General features: G+C 38.9%; 1 protein-coding gene across 6 annotated transcripts in view; it reads right to left on the reverse strand.

The window, feature by feature from the left end:
• Nucleotides 1-19,590, reverse strand: part of Cntnap4 (contactin associated protein like 4) — a 290,486-nt gene that overhangs the window by 230,845 nt on the left and 40,051 nt on the right. For all 6 annotated transcript variants that reach the window (XM_028768648.1, XM_028768649.1, XM_028768651.1 and 3 more), the window contains exon 2: nt 11,661-11,771. In XM_028768648.1, coding sequence (XP_028624481.1) covers nt 11,661-11,771 — 111 coding nt within the window. The remainder of the gene's footprint in view (nt 1-11,660; nt 11,772-19,590) is intronic.

The raw sequence follows: 19,590 nt of genomic DNA on the forward strand, positions 1-19,590 counted from the left end.
ACAATCTCACACACAATCTCACACACATACACACACACTCACACACACACACATACATATACACAATCTCACACACATAGACACACACATACAAACATGGGTGAGACTGATTTTTAAAAATCTACAAAAAAAAAGAGGGTTTTTGGAAGCTAATAATGATAAGTGATGTGATCATACAACACTGTGATTGTTCTTAAGTGCCCCAGAATTGGCATGACATAAACATAAAATTAACATTTTACCGTGATTAATTTCAGGTTACATGAATTTTTATCTCAATTTTTGATAGCTTTTCCAGTAGATTAGTTAACTTGCCTAATAGTGTGCAACTTTTACAGATTCATCCACCCCTTTTCTTAAGTACTGTGTAAAACCACAAGGTTCAGCCACCCACATGGTCCATCTCTTGTATGTTTTATTTTAGCCGGTACTAAAATTGCAGTCAGTGGTTGTATTTATGCCTTTGCTCTAAATATCTGTTGCTTACATTTCTATTTCATTGATAGTTTTCTGCATCACCACGCTCCTTATGGGACTGTCCTCATCAGCGCTAATGCTATCTACTACACAGCAGAAGATCCACTCTGATAAATATAACACGCGGCATGCAAATGAAGCGGAGATGGGTCAGTCAGAGAGCAAATGCTAATACATTCTCTTGCTCTTTGACTGTGAAGCTTTGCTAATTTTTATTCCTTTTCATCTTGAAAGCAGCACAGAATAGCTCTAGCCATTGCAGAATCTTAGCCAGGCTTAGCACATTCATAAACACCCATGCAGGCAAGGACAATGGGACTGAAAGTCTTAGGCAGGCAAACAAGTCTCCACTGCGATTTCACGCTTATTTTTACTGAGGAAAGACTCAAATGACATGGCCAGTTACAGTTCTACCAAAATGACCTGAATTAGAAATCAAATCACCTTAAGGTCATGGCAACTCTTTGGAAAAGAAGTAGCATATGATCTAGCCATACATCTCCTGGATGTGTACCCAGAGAAGTATAAGGCAGCATGTCATAGAGACAGCCACACACACATGTGTTTTGTGGCACTATTCACAAAAGCCAAACTCATGGGAAACCAGCCTTGATGCCCATCGGCAATAAAAGGGTAAAGAGAAAGGGCAAATGTCCATAGAATGGAATAATACTAATTTGTGAAAGATGACCTTTACGGGAAAATAGATAGAACTTGAGGACGTTGTATTGACTGAAACAGGACAGATTTAGAAAGATAAATACTCAATGTTTTATTCATACAAAGAATCTAACTGTTAAAAGAAAACATGAAGTAGAAATAGGTTGTAGGACTATTTAGGACAGTGGTTCTCAACTTTCCAAATTCTGCAGCCCTTTAATACATGCAGTTCCTCATGTTGTGATGACCCCCAACCATAACGTTATCTTCATTGTTACTTCACAATTGTAATTCTACTAGTGTTATAAATCATAGTGTAAATATCTGATACATAAGCATATCTGATATGTGGCCCCTGTGAAAGGGTCATTCAACCCTCAAAGGGGTTGCAGCCCACAGGTTGAGAACCTTCAAGAAGGGAGACAATCTGGGAAGCAGGGGTGTACATAATCAAAGTGGATTGCATACATGCATCTGTGCAAATGTGACAATAAGCACAGGATTCAAGCTCAGTGGTGGAGCATGTGCCTACCACACCATAGACCCTAGGTTCAATTCTCAACTCTGCAGAATGAAAAGAAAGTGTCATAATGAAAGCTGTCATTTCTGTACCAAAAAAAAAAAAAAATGCTAGTTTTAAAGCACTATTCATTGGGAAACGAAGTAAAAGGAGCTTTTTAACTGTGTCTCAGTTAAAGATTTCAAAAGCATCCTTTTGACATTCTGGATGCCTACCATATCAATCTTACAAACTACAAAATGATACTAAGTCCACTTTCATTTTTTTTTTACTGTGTTTTTCACTCCCTTGTCCCAACCTTAAGTCTGTTTCTACTTTACACGCGTATTCTTTGCGTATATCAGCACAGGTCTGCTCCACATTCTGTATTGATAAGGTCAAACGACTGGAGCATATTTTAAATGATTATTTACCTTAATATGGTTTCAGAATTCCGGAAAGGCTGAAAGATTATAGGAGAATTCTCAATATGGCTTTCACATACAGGTTTCTTTTTTATTAACATCTTACGATGAGTATGGTATGTTTCAAGTAGTGGCTCAGTGTTGACATATTATTGCTGGTATCATCATCATTATCATTATTATCATTATTATTTTATTATTATTACTAAATTGAAGTTTTCTTTAAATTTCTTTAGTTTTTACCAATGTCCCTTTTTCTATTTTGAGGTCCCACTCGGGTATTCATGGTGCACGATGGTCACCTCATTTCCCTGGGTTTATGTGGTTGTAACAGTCTTCAGGCTTCATTCTTTAGGATTTTCCTTGACAGCTTTTAGAATAACTGTCCAACTAGAATGAGCTCCACTTCGGGTCTGCATAACAATTTTCAGAGTGTTTCAGGGGATAAACCATAGGAATAAAAAAAAATTGATCTTCACCACATCAGGATCACATTTTATCAATGTAGGTTAAGATGAACAGTGTTAAAGTTAGTCACCTACATGAGTTTGAGTTTATCACTTTTCTCCACTGTAAAATTCTTCCTATAATAACCTGCTATTAGACATAAGTTGCTTAAATATGTCTTACACTTAAGAGTACACGGTTTGTACTTCAGTTGTTGTGAGATAAATTACTATTGATTTACTTCTTCTGAACAGGAGTAAATATATTGTCCCATTTATTTAATTTTGATTGTGTGTACTCATATATGTCTATGTGTGGGTTTGTGCATATGTGTATTGTGCCCATGGAAGCCAGAAGAGAATGTTGGGTACCCTGGTGCCAGGATTGCATGCAGCTATGAGTCACCCACTCTGGGCTCTGGAAACTGATCTCAAATCCTCTCTAAGAGGACTATGTGTTATTAATTGCTCATCCATCTCTGTAGCCCCTGTGTTGTGCTATCTTATTGAATGATAAGAGGCATGGTGTGAAGGCACAAGAGTGAACTAAGCCATCCATAGAACAAATCCAAAAGGTAGAAGGGTATAAAGTAAGGAAAACCCAAACAAAGCCAACCTTTCAACTGGGCCAATAGGTATAGGTCCCTGACACTCAGTCCTACACACAGTTCTGGATAGCCTCAATAGATGTAATTCCATCCTAACTTTCACAATGTCATCCATTCACATCCTCCAATGGTCATCAACACCCTTCCTGTGGACAGACAGCACTCTTCCTACAAGATTAATACAGTCTGTCACGCCAGCAGATTCCCAGGGAAAGGGTGACATCCGTGGGAAGCTGGAACATTCCCACATCCATGGGAAGTTGACGACTGCAACATTTGCTACAGAAAGCAATGTGGCAGAGGGGATGGAGAGACATGGAGAATCTAATATACCAAAGCGTATCATCAGTTTTAACTGTGTTTAATACGAGTGAATGAGACTACCGCTCCCCCATTTTGTCACCCCCTCCTCTCAGAGGAAGGATAGTCACCTTGTCCACACAAGGCCAGAGCCACTACTTCCTTCAACAGTTTCTTCAGCTTTGCAACCTACCAAGCTTTCAGAGGACATTCTCATTCTGAGGCTGAGGCTGAGTCCCTTCACACATGTATGCTAATATTTTGTTTAGAATATTTTGCATTTATATTCATGAGCAAGAGTGGTTTTTAATTTTCCTTTCTTGTTTGTCCTTGACAGGGCTGGGTACCAAGGTTATGCCGGCCTCACAGAATGAGTTAGGAGGATTTTGACTTTTCTTCCTCTCTCCGAGAGAGAATGTCAGATCTGTCTTAAATGTGTTTGGAAGAATTCCCATTTGAACACATGTTAGCCTGGAGTTCTCTTTGTTGGAACATTTTAATTATGGATCTATTCTCTTCCAGGGACAGAAGATTTCTTTTTCTGTAATTCTTTTGAATACAATTTCATAAGACTGTGTTTTCTAAATTTCTCAATCTTATTTTAGTGTGTGTGTGTGTGTGTGTGTGTGTGTGTGTGTGTGTGTGTAAATGAATGAGGAAGCCCAAAGAGGTCACTGGATTTCCTGGAGCTAGAGTCACAGGTGGTAACGAGCTACCAACTGTGGGTACTGGGAACCAAACTCAAGTCCTTTAGAGCAGTAAGTGTTCCTTACCCCCGAGCGGTCTCTCTAGCACACTTTCTTTTAGTACTTTGATCTAATCTGTTAGATGGTTTTGTTCTAATTTCTTCACAAAGCTACTTGGATGGATTCTTCTCATTTAGCCTTCTTTCTTCTGTGATATTTACAATTGAGGATGTCAGTTTTTGTCTAAGTGGCACCTCACAAGCTTGACTTACAGTGTTTGGCATCCTTGAGCAAGAATGATTGCTGATCTCCATTGAGATTACTGTTTGAGGAGTGCAGTAATTAAATTCCACACCTTTCTGGATTTTAAGTATTATTTAATTAATGATTTCCAGCTAATTTCACTGTAGCCAGGCACTTACTCTCCATGATTGCAACCCTTTGAGATTTATTAAAACACTATTCTTTATGGCACCACATAAATTTAGGTAAATAGCCTAGGTATACTCGATAAGAATGTGTGTTCTCCAGTTGGAGACACTATATAAATATAAATCACAATTGCCTATTTTGCTAAATTTATTCATTTTTCTATGTTAATCCTGTGTAATTTCTTTCTTTCTTTCTTTCTTTCTTTTTTTTTTTTTTAGACAGGGTTTCTCTGTGTAATTCTGGCTGTCCTAGAACTCACTCTGTAGACCAGGCTAGCCTCGAACTCAGAAATCTGCCTGTCTCTGCCTCCCAAGTGCTGGGATTAAAGGCGTGCGCCACCACCGCCCGGCTCCTTTGTAATTTCAATAATATTTTCCTAGCTTGTAGATCAAACAACTAGACAGAGAGATACCATAGCAATAAGCCCCCTATAATCTGTATTTCTACTTACAGATTTTTTTTACTACTCCTTCATGTATTTAATACTTTACTATTTGGTATAAAACGTGGCTAAGACACTAGAAAGCATTTCCTGTCTCTCCAGGCATGCTGTCCATAAAGGAGGCCTCACTGGGTTTTTCTCAGACAGACCAACCAGTTTGTAATTTCTGTTTGGTTCACTAGCTTCTAGAAATACAATTAAGTCCATGTCATGAGGCTCTAACTGTCAATGTGATAGCAGCTAGAGAGGAAGTCTTTAGGAGATACAGATGAGAGTAGAGGGCGGGGCACTCATTATGTGGTTGGTACTCTCATAGCTAGCAGAAGATGGAGAGATGGTGCCCTTCCCATGTGCTTGCATTCAGGAATTACCTTAAAAGGTAAACAGAAAGCAACCAATAAAAAGTCAGAAGCAACACCCTCAAGAGATAACAAGTCTACTCTCTCTTTGGTCTTGCATTTCCAAACCTTAGAATTAGGGGAAATAAATGCCCATTGTTTGATCCACTTGATCTGTGCTATTTTGTAATATCAGCCTAAGGGAACCCTAAATTTTCTAAATTAATTATTTCCCCAAACCAGACACCTGCTAGAGTCGGTACCTTTGATTTGGGGGTACATCCGTCAAAGGAATCTGGGCTATGTGTGTGTCTTCTCTTGACATCTATGGACTTCTAAATCATTCTGCCCCTGCTTTGCCCACAAGCTCACCATTTTCTCCTCACAGCTAAACCCTGACACATACATCCCTTGCACCTCAGTCATTGGCTACAGCTGTGCTTCTGAGAGAACCCAACCTGAGATCCATCCACATGAAATGCCCCTATTCGCTACTGACAAAGGCAGATGGGCTGGAGAGATTAAGAGTACTTGTTGCCTGTACAGAGGGCCAGAGTTCAGTTGCCAGCACCCACATTAGGTAGCTCACAGCTGGTGGTAATTCTAGGACCAAGGGATCAAATGTCTTCTTCTGGTCTCTGTGGCCATCTTTGTATGTGTACCAACCCACACATAGATACACAGAAACACACCCTTAAGGAAACAAAAATAAAAGTTTCAGACGTGCACTAAAAGAATGCAAGTTATATACTGGTGATTATTAGCAACATCATGAATTTGCTTTAATTGAACAAACTGAAGGCATTGTATCGGTTTCAATGAGATCATATTTATATCCTGAATTTCTTCATCTTATGAAAACTCAAGGCATCTTCTAAGCCACGAAAATCCTGTGTTTCCTCGTTTGAAGAGACTTAGAAGGGCAATCTGCTTTAAGGAATACCCCTGATCTTCTTACCTGTGTTTCAAAGATTTCTATTTTTAAATGAATTATGAGGAAAACATGCATTGTCCAAAAGGTATACTTGGGGCTGGATAAATGGCTCTGTTCCTAAAGTGCTTACTCGCATGCATACAGACTCCAGTCAGGATCCTCAGCACTTAAGTAAGACTCCAGGTGCAGTAGGAGGCATCTATAATCCCAAGGCTGGAAGGCAAAGACTGGAGGATGTCTGGGTTTACTGAACAGCCAGCTTTGCCAAATCTGTTAGCACCAGATCACAGTAGAGACATTCTCTCAGAAAAATAAACTGGAGATTGATCGAGAAAGATATCCAATATTGGCCCCTGACCTCTACACTAGGTATAGACACATGCACATGCACACACATGTGTACACATACATGAACAAATATATCCACAGACCTCAAGCATACAACGTGCACATTGTTTTAGAATACGGAGACCCTCAAATCCAATCTCATACATTTACAGGTGGAAAGAGAGAGCTGATGTCATTCCCCAAGGCCACCCAGGATTTACTACTGTGGCATAGTGTTCTGGATTCCCAAGCCAGAGCTTTGTATCACCATAAATTACTTACAATTGGCGACTTGACACATCTGCTCAGATGGAATTATGGGGTTGATTTAGAGCTAGAGAATGTGTGCCTCTAGGCAGACAAGGACATTGGAGGAAAGGGGAAAAAAGGGAGTACCAAGATGGGGAGAGGGGAGAATGTCCTTACAGAAGGAGACCCAGAAGAGACAGCAACATACAAAGTGTGCAGGAAACCAAATGGTCACAAGACAGTCACCTCTGGAGTTCAAATGAGCAGATACAAAAATAGAAGTGTATGTATATATATATATATATATATATATATATATATATATTTATTTTTTTATTTGTTTTTATGAATAAAGGATATGGGCATATCGAGATATAAAAGATATAAATCTTCACTCATTTTTATTTCACCTTCTCAAGGCCAGTGTATAAAACATAATCTATAAGCATAAGTGACACACCACAGACCATAAAATTGATCTTGAACTTTATTCTCCAAACCATTATCAAAGTGTAAATCTCTTAGCAAGTCTTTTGTTTTTAATTCACAAACCAATTTCAATTTCTTTTTTTTTAATGCAAAACTATTTTAAATCAAGTCATCACATCACCAAGCTGGATGACTCTGACCAAAGATGCACAGGAAAGAATGTCCTACCTTTATTTCAATCTCGTAAAGAACATACAAAACAAAGCTGTGATTCTCCGACACTTACTTCACAATTAATCAGGAACAAGTTGGTCCCTCCTAGAAGATCTATGTGTATATCTGTATTCCCTGAGACTACTCTGTGTACATGTGTGCATCTATTTGGTCTTGTTAAATTTGTTTAATGGGTTAATTGATGGATCTGCTTTGAAACTGCTTAACATTGTTCCAGAAATCCATTTGGCCATACTTCTGCATTGCCATCATTTTCAACAAGACCAACAATGTCATCTCAGGAATACTGTGACACTGTTAACCCTATTCCTCCTATAGGAGATTAAAGGGCAGAGGCTAAATATCTTTCCCATCCTTAAATGAGTAAGAAGTGGATGTGATTTTAGCCCAAGGATACTGAATCAATCTCAGAGTGTCTAATCATAAGTTGCTTTTCACCTAAAATTCTATTATCCTTCGGAGAAAGTTGAAGAGACACAGGCTGGAGAGCTGAAGTTCAGATGTCTGGAAAGCTTGTGCCCTGTGACTCAAAGGTACCTTGTGACCCAACCATTCAGAGATTTTATTTGAGTTTAAGTGTTTGTGTCTCAGCATTACGAGCTGTAAGTCTGGATTCCAAGGGAAGAGAATGGGAGGGGAGAGAGGGGGAGGAGAAAGTGAAAGAAAGACAGACATGGGTGAGGGAAGGAGGAAAGAAAGAAGGGAAAGAAAAAGGAGAAGAAAGAAAGGGAGGAGAAGAAGAAAGGACAGGAGGAGGAGAGGGGAGAGCTCATACTAGAGATAATTAGAATGCAGGGCAGAAAATTACCATAGCCAATAAGATGTCATGTGGTGAAGCCTGGGTGAGTCTGAAGGTGTGAAGTTCTTACAGCTCCATATGTCAAAGCCTTTCTTGGCATGTTAGAATCTGGAGTGATGGGGAAGAAGTTGGTACAGAAGAAAACACTACAGCATCATTTACTCTACATCGATCTCTACAAGCTTCCCCTAAGAGTGCAAACTCAGCCACTGAAGTTCGTGAGTCTCGTCTCTAGCCGCAGACCTCAGGTGCATTCCAGACTCTCGCCATCTGTGCTGAGGTTCGCCTTCCCTTAGGCTTCAAATTATTCAACTCTGCACATAATTCACTTCTAATTTATCAGCTGCCATCTGAGGCATTGACTATTAAATATATTAGTATTATTATTTTAGAATAAAATAAGTACAGAGGTTTCTTATGCAGCATCTTTAACAATAAGGAGCACCAGCTACTTGGATGATATCACAGGGGACCCGTCTTTTTAAGAAAGGATGTGTGTGTCCTGAATACCTGGAAAATAGAACTTGGGGGTCTTTACTTAAACGCAGTAAGTTGTATGCAGATAAGCACAATGATTTAGGGCAGCAAAGATGACCAGACAATTCTGCAAGGGGTGTTAGAATAATCCATCTCAGAGTATACAGAGAATGGGAGTTACCTCTGTCGGTTCACCATGTAAATGATTTCTCTACATATAGATGTTTGATTTTAACAACAAATCCTACAGCAATGAGAAAATGTTGCTTATTTAGCATAGAAAGGCTCCATTTTTGGTAAGAAAGCTAACAATGGGCAGACATAAACACACATTATTCTTTTAGCAACAGGAAATATTCTGATCTTGCAGATTCAATCATGAAGCAGTCTGCTCTACCACAACACAGTGCATGCGCTTACATCCCTGTGTTGAAAAATACTTTGCTTTTGCTGTATACAATCATTGGACTCATGGTTTGTTGCTTTGGCTATATTCACAAGTCTACTGGCTTGCAAAGGACACATCTCAGGAAACCCTATGACTAGATGAAGTAAATAACACTCACAGGTATCAATGTAAGGACTGCTGCCTATTCTTTGTGAGGAGACAATTCAGCTCAGACTCTCCAGTCAGGATCCTATATATCTAGTCAGCAAAATCCATGGCAGGTCTCACCCACAGCAGGGCACCACATGGGTTGTTTCCCATTCCCTGCCTGACCAGTTCTCCTGATTCCTCAGAAAAGAATTCTGTCTGTCTTGTCTGTCAGTCAAAGAAACTTTTGGTTTCATCTCAGCGGCTTGGCTGAACACCTCTTCTAACCTGAGCTACACACTAGAAGGAGCATTTGAATAAAATAAGTAATATATAGCCTTTAATAAATCACTCAAAATCTGACATTCCTTTATGAACACTTCATGTAATTAATAGGGGGAAAAAGCAAATCTAAATAAAAAAAGAAAAATGTAATCAAGTAGGTTGACAACCAGCAAGAGATAATTAAAATGATCCTGTTTTGTTTCTTGGTTTCATTAACATGCAAATGAGATTCATGAAGTTTGATATTGTGTTTCAGCAAGAGCCATAGAAACAAATTAAGAATGAAAATGAGTCCCACCGATGGAGACTCCTGTTGAGTATATAAATTAATGAAAACTATGATTGCATCCAATTAATAAAATATAATTCTGTGATTTATTGGGCCTCAAAAATGAAATAAAGCTTCATAGATAAATTAAATTTTGTTTCTTTTTGGTGGACCCCACTCTGTGAGTGCTTTGAAGATTTAAGGAAAGGGCAGTAAATGTTAAACTCTGCTTTACTTTTAAAAGCACGTGGTAGAGACCTTGCTTTCAAGTCAAAGTGTTGTAGAAATGGTATCCTTGCTAAGAGGGAGTTGGCGTGGGATCTAGAATACTGGTTCTCAGACTTCCTAATGCTTCTATTCGTGGTGACTCCCAACCATGAAATTACTTGTATTGCTACTTCATATCTGTAATTTTGCTACTGTTATGAATAATATTGTGAATATCTGATATGCAAGATATCTGAAATGCAACCTCCTCCAAAGGATTCTCAAACCACAGGATTAGAACCACAGGTCTAGAATGTCTCTCAGAGTGCAAAAAAATAAAAGCCCAGTGCCTACACAGAGATCCAGAATGGCAAGTAGGAAGAGACAGTGACCAAAATCTCAGACTACAATGTACTTATAGAACAGAGAAGCGTGGTTAGATTCAAGGGCCCCGTGTCTCCCACTGGATACAAAGATCTTGCTGTTCTTCTCCATTGACACCTTCACTCTTACAAACACCAAAGTACCTACCTCAAATCATGTAAGATGAAACTTGAACCATGTCAAAAAGCTCAAAACCATGCCAAAGGGTCATGCAAACGTCTCTATAGTCATTGGAACTGAGTAATATATAATGTATACCAGTTCTATCTATCTATCTATCTATCTATCTATCTATCTATCTATCTATCTCCCCTCCCTCTCTGACACACACAGACACACACAGTTATGTTAAAAGTTCCATATACTCAAACTCAAGCAAGAATACCAACAGCATCAAGAATACTAACAGCAAGGAGTAGATTTTGCAGTGTGGTGGAAGAGGAGATAACACATGGCTTTTGAAAACATGAGTTGTTGGGAGTCTGTCTATCTGTTAAAATGCCTTCCCATTTGTCACCGTGTCCCTCCAATGTTTGTGCTGATGTCTTTTACCTCTCTATGGTTTAAAGAATGTAACTGCAGTGACACTGTCGTTTAGCACAAGGTTGTTTGGTATGGCACTCTCTCATGTCTCCTGCAAGTGAATTATCTTTAATTGTCTTCCCTTTCCTGGAATCGTATGCAAGTCATCGAGCCCAACCTACCTAGGAGATGATAAGCAACTGAAACTGACCATTCCTCAAAGGGCAGAAAAGCTTTATGAAGCTCTTGATCCTCAACAGCAGAGAAAACCATGTCAACCACATCAAGAATTACACAAACTGAGGGATTACTATTTTTAAGTATGTAGTGTGCTTTAACATTACTTCTTGCAGATTTCTTTAACTTGAAATGGGAAGGCAATTAAGTTCCCGTCATTTCTGTATTCGTAACGATTGCAAATCATTGCAAAATTTTTGCTTTATAAGATACATAAAAAATTTACCAGATTAAAGAAGCTAAATTCTTTAGTTGTTAAAGTGATAAAATAGAGTTTTCAGATAGGGTGTATTTCCTTGCCTTGATTGGAAGCCAGATGTTATAAATTCTGTGTTATCACCATTGGCCTGTTTGGACATTTACTTCTTTTCACAGCATATCACTTGAAATAATTTGATTAAGAAAATAGAAAATTCACAAGATTCAATGGAGCCAAAGGGCTATGGGAGAGCAGACTTACCATCTCTTCGATTCAGCCTTGCGAATCCAGGACCGTGACTGCTGGAGAGCTCAGAAGAACTGCTGAAGGATGCCTGAGGCAAGGCAGACACCAGGGGCTCATCACAGTCATCTGCCAGGAGAGAAAAATGCCACATTCCAGTGAGCACAGAACTGACAGTTCTCTTCAAATCAATAGACACAACAAATAAACACAGCATCAAAAGGAAGATCTAAGCCATGCACAGTGGCATGTGCCTGTAATCCTAGCACTCTGCAGAAAAGTGTAGGATGATCAAGTTCAAGGTCATCCTCAGCTATACAGTGAGTTCAAAACCAGCCTGAGCGGTGGGAAATTCTGTCTTAAAGAAATAAACAGACCTAGATTCTCTAGAAATATGCCTATCATGTATGCAGTATATCTCTGAAAGTCTGGCAAGCTCAATAAAAACTGGAAAACAACAAATAGATAGGAGATTGTAGAAACAGAGAAAGAAGACATTGTAGAAATTATAAAAATAAAATGTTAAGGTCAAAAGTTTGCTTTTAAAATTTTTAGTATGAGCAGAAAGATGTGTAAGTTTAACTGTGTTAAAATTAAGAAAGTTTTCGGGTACACAGCTGTCATCCTAGGAACTCGTGAGGATGCTGCATAAAGATCTCAAGGTCAAAAAGATCTCAAGGTCAAAAAGATCTCAAGGTCAAAAAGATCTCAATGTCAAAGCCCAAGATGAGCTAGTAAGGGAACTCAAGGAAACCTAGTTAAGTTAATAAGTCCCTATCTCAAATTAAAGCAGAAAGACGGCTGGACATGTAGTTCAATGGTAGAGTGCTTGCTTAGCATGTGCAAAGCCCTGAGTTCATTATCAAGTACCACAAAACACAAAGAATCTACGGTTTCTATACAGTGGAGGCAAAAACTGCAAAATGTATAAAGTTCATAGACAAGATACAAGTGAGCCATGGATGCCTCTATACGCACATAAAAGTTTGTTGGAATGTTTAGAATCATGTAGAACACATGAAAGAACATATTTAAAGATGAAAGAAATATATGAAAATATATGTGAAGGAATGGCATAAAAAGAAGTGTAAACCAAGATACCATCAGTATCCTGAATATAGAAAACACTTTAAATGAAGAAAAAAATAAAACACCTCCCAATTGGTTAGAAAGCACGCCAGAAAAGTGGTTTGAGGCGTAGTCAGAGACCATGCAGAACAGAAGCCATGCAAATTGACACTCAAACTTAATAAACATCAGAACTACTGGTAGATAGTACTTTATAGGGAATGAATGGACCAACTGGACAGGGTCCAAAAAGCCCAAGGATCAGGAGCATGTGGGTCTCGAGAAGTCCCACCATACAACTTCTGAGAAAACAAGGTGAGCAGCTATTTGGTTAAAAAAAAAAAAAAAAAGCAACCGCCCAGGGGTTGTATATTTGAAATTCAGCATTTCCCACACACCACTAGTTCTATTAGGAAGCAAGGGTTTCCAGGAACGGCTTACCCATAAGGAACAATAGTCTTAAAAAAAACAACTTGAGTATTACAAGAATGATATACAAATGCTAATAGTTTTCATTTCTCAGCCAAAGGACAAACACTCCATTTGGGTGCTACCGACTGAACTGCAGACTCGGCATCTCTACACAGAGAGGCACACTTATATCCCTTATAACAACAGCAAAGGGCCATTCACAACCCAAAGAACCAACGGCAACAAAAAGGAACTTCAGCAATACAAAAAAGGATAGTTCATAGGAATAGAACTTTTAGTGGAAATTTTGGGTTATAGCAGCATGGTTTATCTGTGAGTTTGGAGATTTTTAAAATGCAAAGCTTAATAACATGTTGTTTGAAAGCATACATGATTTCTCATTGCAGATATTTTAAGACAATAAATGAAACTGTAAAACTTCAGGATTGTTTATACCTGTGGGGTAGACTCAAGATGAGAAGAAAACTCCTAAGGTGGAAGTGCCTAAGGTGGAAATCTGGACATTGATGACCTTCCGAAGATTCTATTTTGTTATAAAATTTATAAGTACACAAGCATAGGTACACTCATATACCTGTGTGGATCTGAGGCTCTATCAAAGTAGAGACAAGTCTCCATTTATTTATCTTCAATATGCATCACATAGACTACTCTCTGTGTGTGCATAACAATGGGAGGGGATTCATACGTGTGAGTGTATGTATACATATGAAGGCCAGAGCGCAACCTCAGATGTCTTCTTCCAGGCTCTCACTGGCCTGGGAGTTACTCATGAGGTTAGGCTCGCTGGCCACTAAAGCCCCAGTGTTCAACCTGTTTCTATGCCCCCAGTACTTCTTGGGATACAAGTGCTTATCAACACACCGAGATTTTGTGTGTAGATTCAGGTGATCAAACCCAGATCCTCAGGCTTGCTTGGCAAGACTATTACAGATTCATCTATCTCCAGCCACACATATATTGCTCTTAATATTAAGAAACAAAATACAAGGGATAACGCGAATAAGGTTTGCTTTGATAGCCATACATGCTTAATTTACTCTGCAGGTGCTTCAAAGTGCTTTACTTTTATGAATTCCGAAGTTATTCTCACCTTTGCTTTAATCAGAAAAAAAAAGTTCATATTTAGTATTTTTGCACATCTCGGTAATTTAAAAGCACACAGTGTTATTGTCTCCTTTGGCAGTAATTTAATTTAAATTAATTCAAAATTTATCTGGATTCCCCTGAAATGTAACAAAGTTCTTGCTGCCTGAACTTGCTCTTGGGTGACTTTCACAAGAATTTGCTCAGTGTGGCCTTGTGTTTCTTGTGTTCTTTGGAGGTTTGTTTTTGTTTGTTCTTTGGGGTTTTACTCAGTGTGAGCAATCAAAACCATGGCCTCACGCAAGCCAGGCAAGCCCTCTACCAACTGAGCTACATTCCCAGCCCTGCACTTGGTTTCTGAAGATTATCTCGTTTTCATGTAAAGCTCATGTTTTCTCCTTTTGTACCTTAAATTCTCTAGCTGACGCTTAAGGAAGACAGGTTCTTGCATGTCTATTGATTAGCTTAAGTGCTAACACCAACCAATCTAGTTGTTAAGTCAAGTACTAAGGGGTGTAGACATTAAAAGACTTACAACCCTTAGAGTATTGGGTGGGGGCTGTACCCAATTAGACAAGCAACAACCAGAATGCTTTAGTACACTGTGGGAACTAAGGTGTATGTGTTTTGTATACATAGAAGTATATTATGTACGTGAGGGGACAGTGAACACACAAATCGTGTGTGTACATGTGTGAGTGTGTGTGTGTGTGTGTGCTCACTGATACTGATGTGCTTTTGGGTCATTATTAGTATGCAGGTGTGCAATGCAAAAGACTGTTTAACTGCTTCTCAAATCAATTATGCAGATCAGAATCGATTCTGTGAATGCAAAATGGGCCACTGCTGCAGTCACTCTGGAAGGTATATATTTATTGCCCATTCGTTTTTGTCAACTGTAAATTGAGAATCCATATTGTTCCACTTTTAGTTTTAAAAGAATAGGGTTGAAGTAGAGGGAGGGGTCGTCTTTCCCATTCGCTGAGAGAGGGACAGGCAAACATGGGAGGTGGATCATGGAACATATGAATAGGAAAGTTTGGGTCAAGTTCCAGTTGACCTTCACATGACATGACACTATTCTTTACCACAGCCTGCACATCCTTCTCTTAAGCTGCTGTATACTTTCCTAGAAATAGAGTTCTTTAGTTATTCTTTTCCAAGTGTAAAAAAAAGAAAAGAAAAAATGGCACTGCATGTTTTCCTGAGAACTTAGATCATTTCATACACAGTAACTGGCCTTTATCCTTTGCCATTGAGATACCAATATTAATAACTTATCAATGAAGTCATTGAGGCACAAAAGCTTGCCTCAAGATCTTATCTTGCTGTGGTAGAATGTCAATATTTACAAATCAAGTTGGGGCAGGAAGTCAAGTATATATGAACCATATCATGTTAGTATGATCATCACCACCATTTCTTCAGGTTTCATTGTTTGAATCTTGTGGACCATCATGGCAGCAGGAATAAAACATATCTTGAGAGTTGTTCTCTCAAGCACAGGGTTTCCCACTCTGTTTACTTATTACCTATTTGTTTGTCAATAGTTTGACAGAAAGAGACAAAGACACGGGGCAGCAATGATGAATCCGAGGTGAATAAAGGGGACATTTCCCTGTGGGTATTAATAGAATAGAGTTTTACATATAGGGGCCTCCTGTGAGTTGAATTCTAGACAATGGATCTTCTCAAGTTGCATTAGCAAAAAGTTCCCAACTATTGACACCCAGGGATAATGATCAAAGATTCTCAACCAGTATGGATGGACTACAGCTCTAGGTGATTCTTGGCAAAACCAGGTGACATGTTAATCCCTGGCTACTTGAGAGAGGTTGATCCTGGTAGTCAGTAGATCAGGGGCAGAGATGCTTCTCTGCACACTGCAGTACACAGGGCATCACTCTGCAACGTTTTCTCCAGCAGCCCAATGATGCTGAGGCTGGAAAACAGTATTCCAGATTCATATCCTAGCCTTCTGCTACAGCAATCTCTCACCTGGTACCCTCCAGTTTCCTCTCATATTTCAGCATGAATAGAACTCTAATTTGCAACTTTTTGGAATTTGAATAAAGAGCATTCAGAATATATTGAATATATATATATTCATATATATATTATATATTAAATTTTATATATATATATATAATTAAAGTCTATAAGGGGTTACATTAGCTTAACCCAAAACTATGCTTTTTGTTATTAATACTACATCAGATCATCATAGAACCTTAGTCCCTTCACTGCCAGTAACACTGTTGGCAAAAAATGACAAAGTGAAAATGTCAAGATACAGGGTGAGATGGTTGATGTGTTGACTAATAGAATGTAATAATAAAGTTGCCAAACATTTTAGGGAAGCTCACAGAATTCGAAATGGTAGTGGAACACATTGGGATATTATTGGATAGTTCTATAAGAAAAAAATATCTCTTATTATTCTGATTTTCCAAAATTATAACACATTATTGGGCATTTTAAAAGGCCATAGGAGGATTTCTGCTTTATATCTTTGTATCAGTTGGAAGTAGTAAAAACATGGAGTTCACATTTTTGCTAAAAAAAAAAAAAACTTAAATTTATACATTGATGACATTTAGGCATGTAATGAATTCTGTTAGAATATGATAATGGGGAAGAAAGTTTTCTAACCTAGCCTGAGATCGTTTCACATATACAGGGTGCTGTGTGTACATGTGCCTGCAGAGGGAAGGGGGGAGAGAGAGAGAGAGAGAGAGAGAGAGAGAGAGAGAGAGAACAGCTTTAGATCAATAGCTCAGAAAAGTCAGCAGTTGTTCTTTCCATGGGAGAAAAACTTGCCTTTGTCATTAAAAAGACAATGATAAATTAGCTCTCCTGCAAGCCGTGTGTATGAGAACATTCGATAGTCTCCCACAAACGAAGGTGCACGGTGTATTGAAAGTATTTTAATACAGCTCGATAGAAAGTAATTTCCTTTTATTTTGCAAAAGGCTTTAATGCATAATTCTCATAAGTAAGTAAAAGCCGTTCGGTTTTTAATAAAAGTAATTCAATTTTCTTAAGCTGTTTGCGATATTACCCGTACCATGATAATAAGTGTATATTATAGGTGCTTACATTCTTACTGGTTTTACATCTTTTACCTCATTTGGTCCTGACGAACACCCTATGCTCGCCTATTAGATACTAGAGCAATTTTGTCCTGAAAAAATACCCTACCATAAACTATTAACTACTGGGACAATTGAGGGAAAAGAAGGCACCGTCATTAAATAAATCACTCAAGGACACATTAGAAGTGAGTGGATCCAGGCTTTACGGTGTCCTATCTCCTGTTCTGGGACAACACGTTATTGAAACGAGACTTGATCATCTAAAACACACATTACAGAAAGTCAGGGCTGATTTGCAAGAACATGCAGCTGACCTGCTGCCGAGTAACCACATTCCCTGGTATACTGAAAACCTGCCAAAAATCATTTGTATCCTTGCTAATGAATCATACAGCCCATGAGGATATGCACTGGAGACTGGCGTGGGAGAGGGGTGGGAGAGTGGGAAGCCGAGCATCTTAAAGGTTCTCTTATACTAGAGGCAGTGGTGACTCATTTTAGAGCAAGCTTTGAAAACACTGGATCTTCATTCCTTTGAAGAAATGGACTTCACAGACCCGGACCAAACATTCCATTGACAGTTTTAGAATTAAGGAATGGCCTCAGCCTCAAGAAATTCATATCCCTGAAAAAAATGTTTATTCCAATCTATATTACTGAAAGCTCATCTACTTGAAATTAGAAACCATGAACTAATTTAAAAGATATAGCATATGATTAGGTTTATGTGTGGTATCAAAAAGTACTCTGAGGGATGCAAGATTTCATCCACAACAATAATATTGTTTTGTTACCATAAACCCTAGTTTTTAGTTCCATGAATTCAGACAGAGTCTATTCCCCTGACCTGGCCAGATACATGGCCTCTATCTGTACCTTGTGTGTCTCTGATGTGTGCCCAGTAAGCGACTAGACGTGAGGGGTGGAGAGGAGATGGCCAGCCCATATGAGAAGCAGAAGCTTCAAAAACCAGCTTCAGAATCCACAGTAACTCCTAGAAGGAGTAACAGCAAATAACCAGGGTAGATCCCAGACAGGATCCCTAACAACTGTCTCTGCTTCCGGTATTAGAGACACTCAAGACCGAGTCAAATATGTTCCTAACCAATCACATAGGCTGCCCTGCCTCTACTTAGCCTAACTTCTTCCATGCCCATGCCCACTAATCAAGATCCACTGGAGCCTCTCTGACTTCTAATACTGTACAGCTTTGCTCTCTTCTGCCCGCCTTTGAGTTTCAGCCAAATCCAGATAACAGTAACTAACTCTTCTGCCGCAGCACACTGTGTGTTAACAGCCTCTGCTCATTCTCTGTTTATTTCTACTCCAGTGAGCTCTTCTCAACCTTCTCATCTCAGCTTCCCAGGTATAGTCACCTATGAGGTCATGAGACACGCTAAGGAAAAGACACTAAAAAGTCTGCCTTAAGGGTGCACGTAAGCTTAGGTGTGTTTAGTATACTTGAATAGTTATTGATTTCTGATTGTTTATATGTATGTATGTATGCATGCATGTATGTATGCATATATGTATGTATGCACATATATGTATATCTGTATATATATGTGTATGTATATGTATGTATATATGTATATATGTATATATGAATACATGTTATGAATATGTGCACATAGGCATATCTACCATGAATCGGTTCCAGGTAGTCTTATCTGGAATAGACACCTTCAGGAGTTCATCCAATCCTCAAGGCAGAACCAAATGGGAGATATTTCAAACCTCCACTGCCTGTGCCCCCACACAAAGACCACGCTAGCTTAATAGCAACTAAAATAGCTGTGCAAATTAATTCCTATCTCTTGGGGTGTTTTGTTTCTTTAGCAAATGTCTTTTTTATGTTTTTTTATTGGTGTTTCATGAGTCTCTTTCAGGACTGAAGAAACAACTGTGATCTCACACACTACCCTTCACCCTATGAAGCCATGTGGACTGAGAATACAGACACAGTTATTTGGCAATGACATCATGATGGTGGTAGTGGGGGTGTGAAAGTTTGAAAGAAAAGTGAAACTCTTATTGAGCTTGAGTAAAAGAAAAATGGCTGAAGGGAGAGATGATACCACAGTTAAGAGCAAATATTGCTCTTGCAGAGGAACCTGGTTCAGTTCCCAGCACCTCTGCTGGGTGGCTCACAACCACCTGTAATTCCAGCCCCAGGGAATCCAATGCCTCTGGCCTTGGTGGGCATCTGTGCTCATTTTGCGTGTGCTTACACACACACACACACACACACACACACACACACACAC

Source organism: Grammomys surdaster, unplaced genomic scaffold (genome assembly GCF_004785775.1).
Source record: "Grammomys surdaster isolate TR1022 unplaced genomic scaffold, NIH_TR_1.0 187, whole genome shotgun sequence".
Taxonomy (NCBI): domain Eukaryota; kingdom Metazoa; phylum Chordata; class Mammalia; order Rodentia; family Muridae; genus Grammomys; species Grammomys surdaster.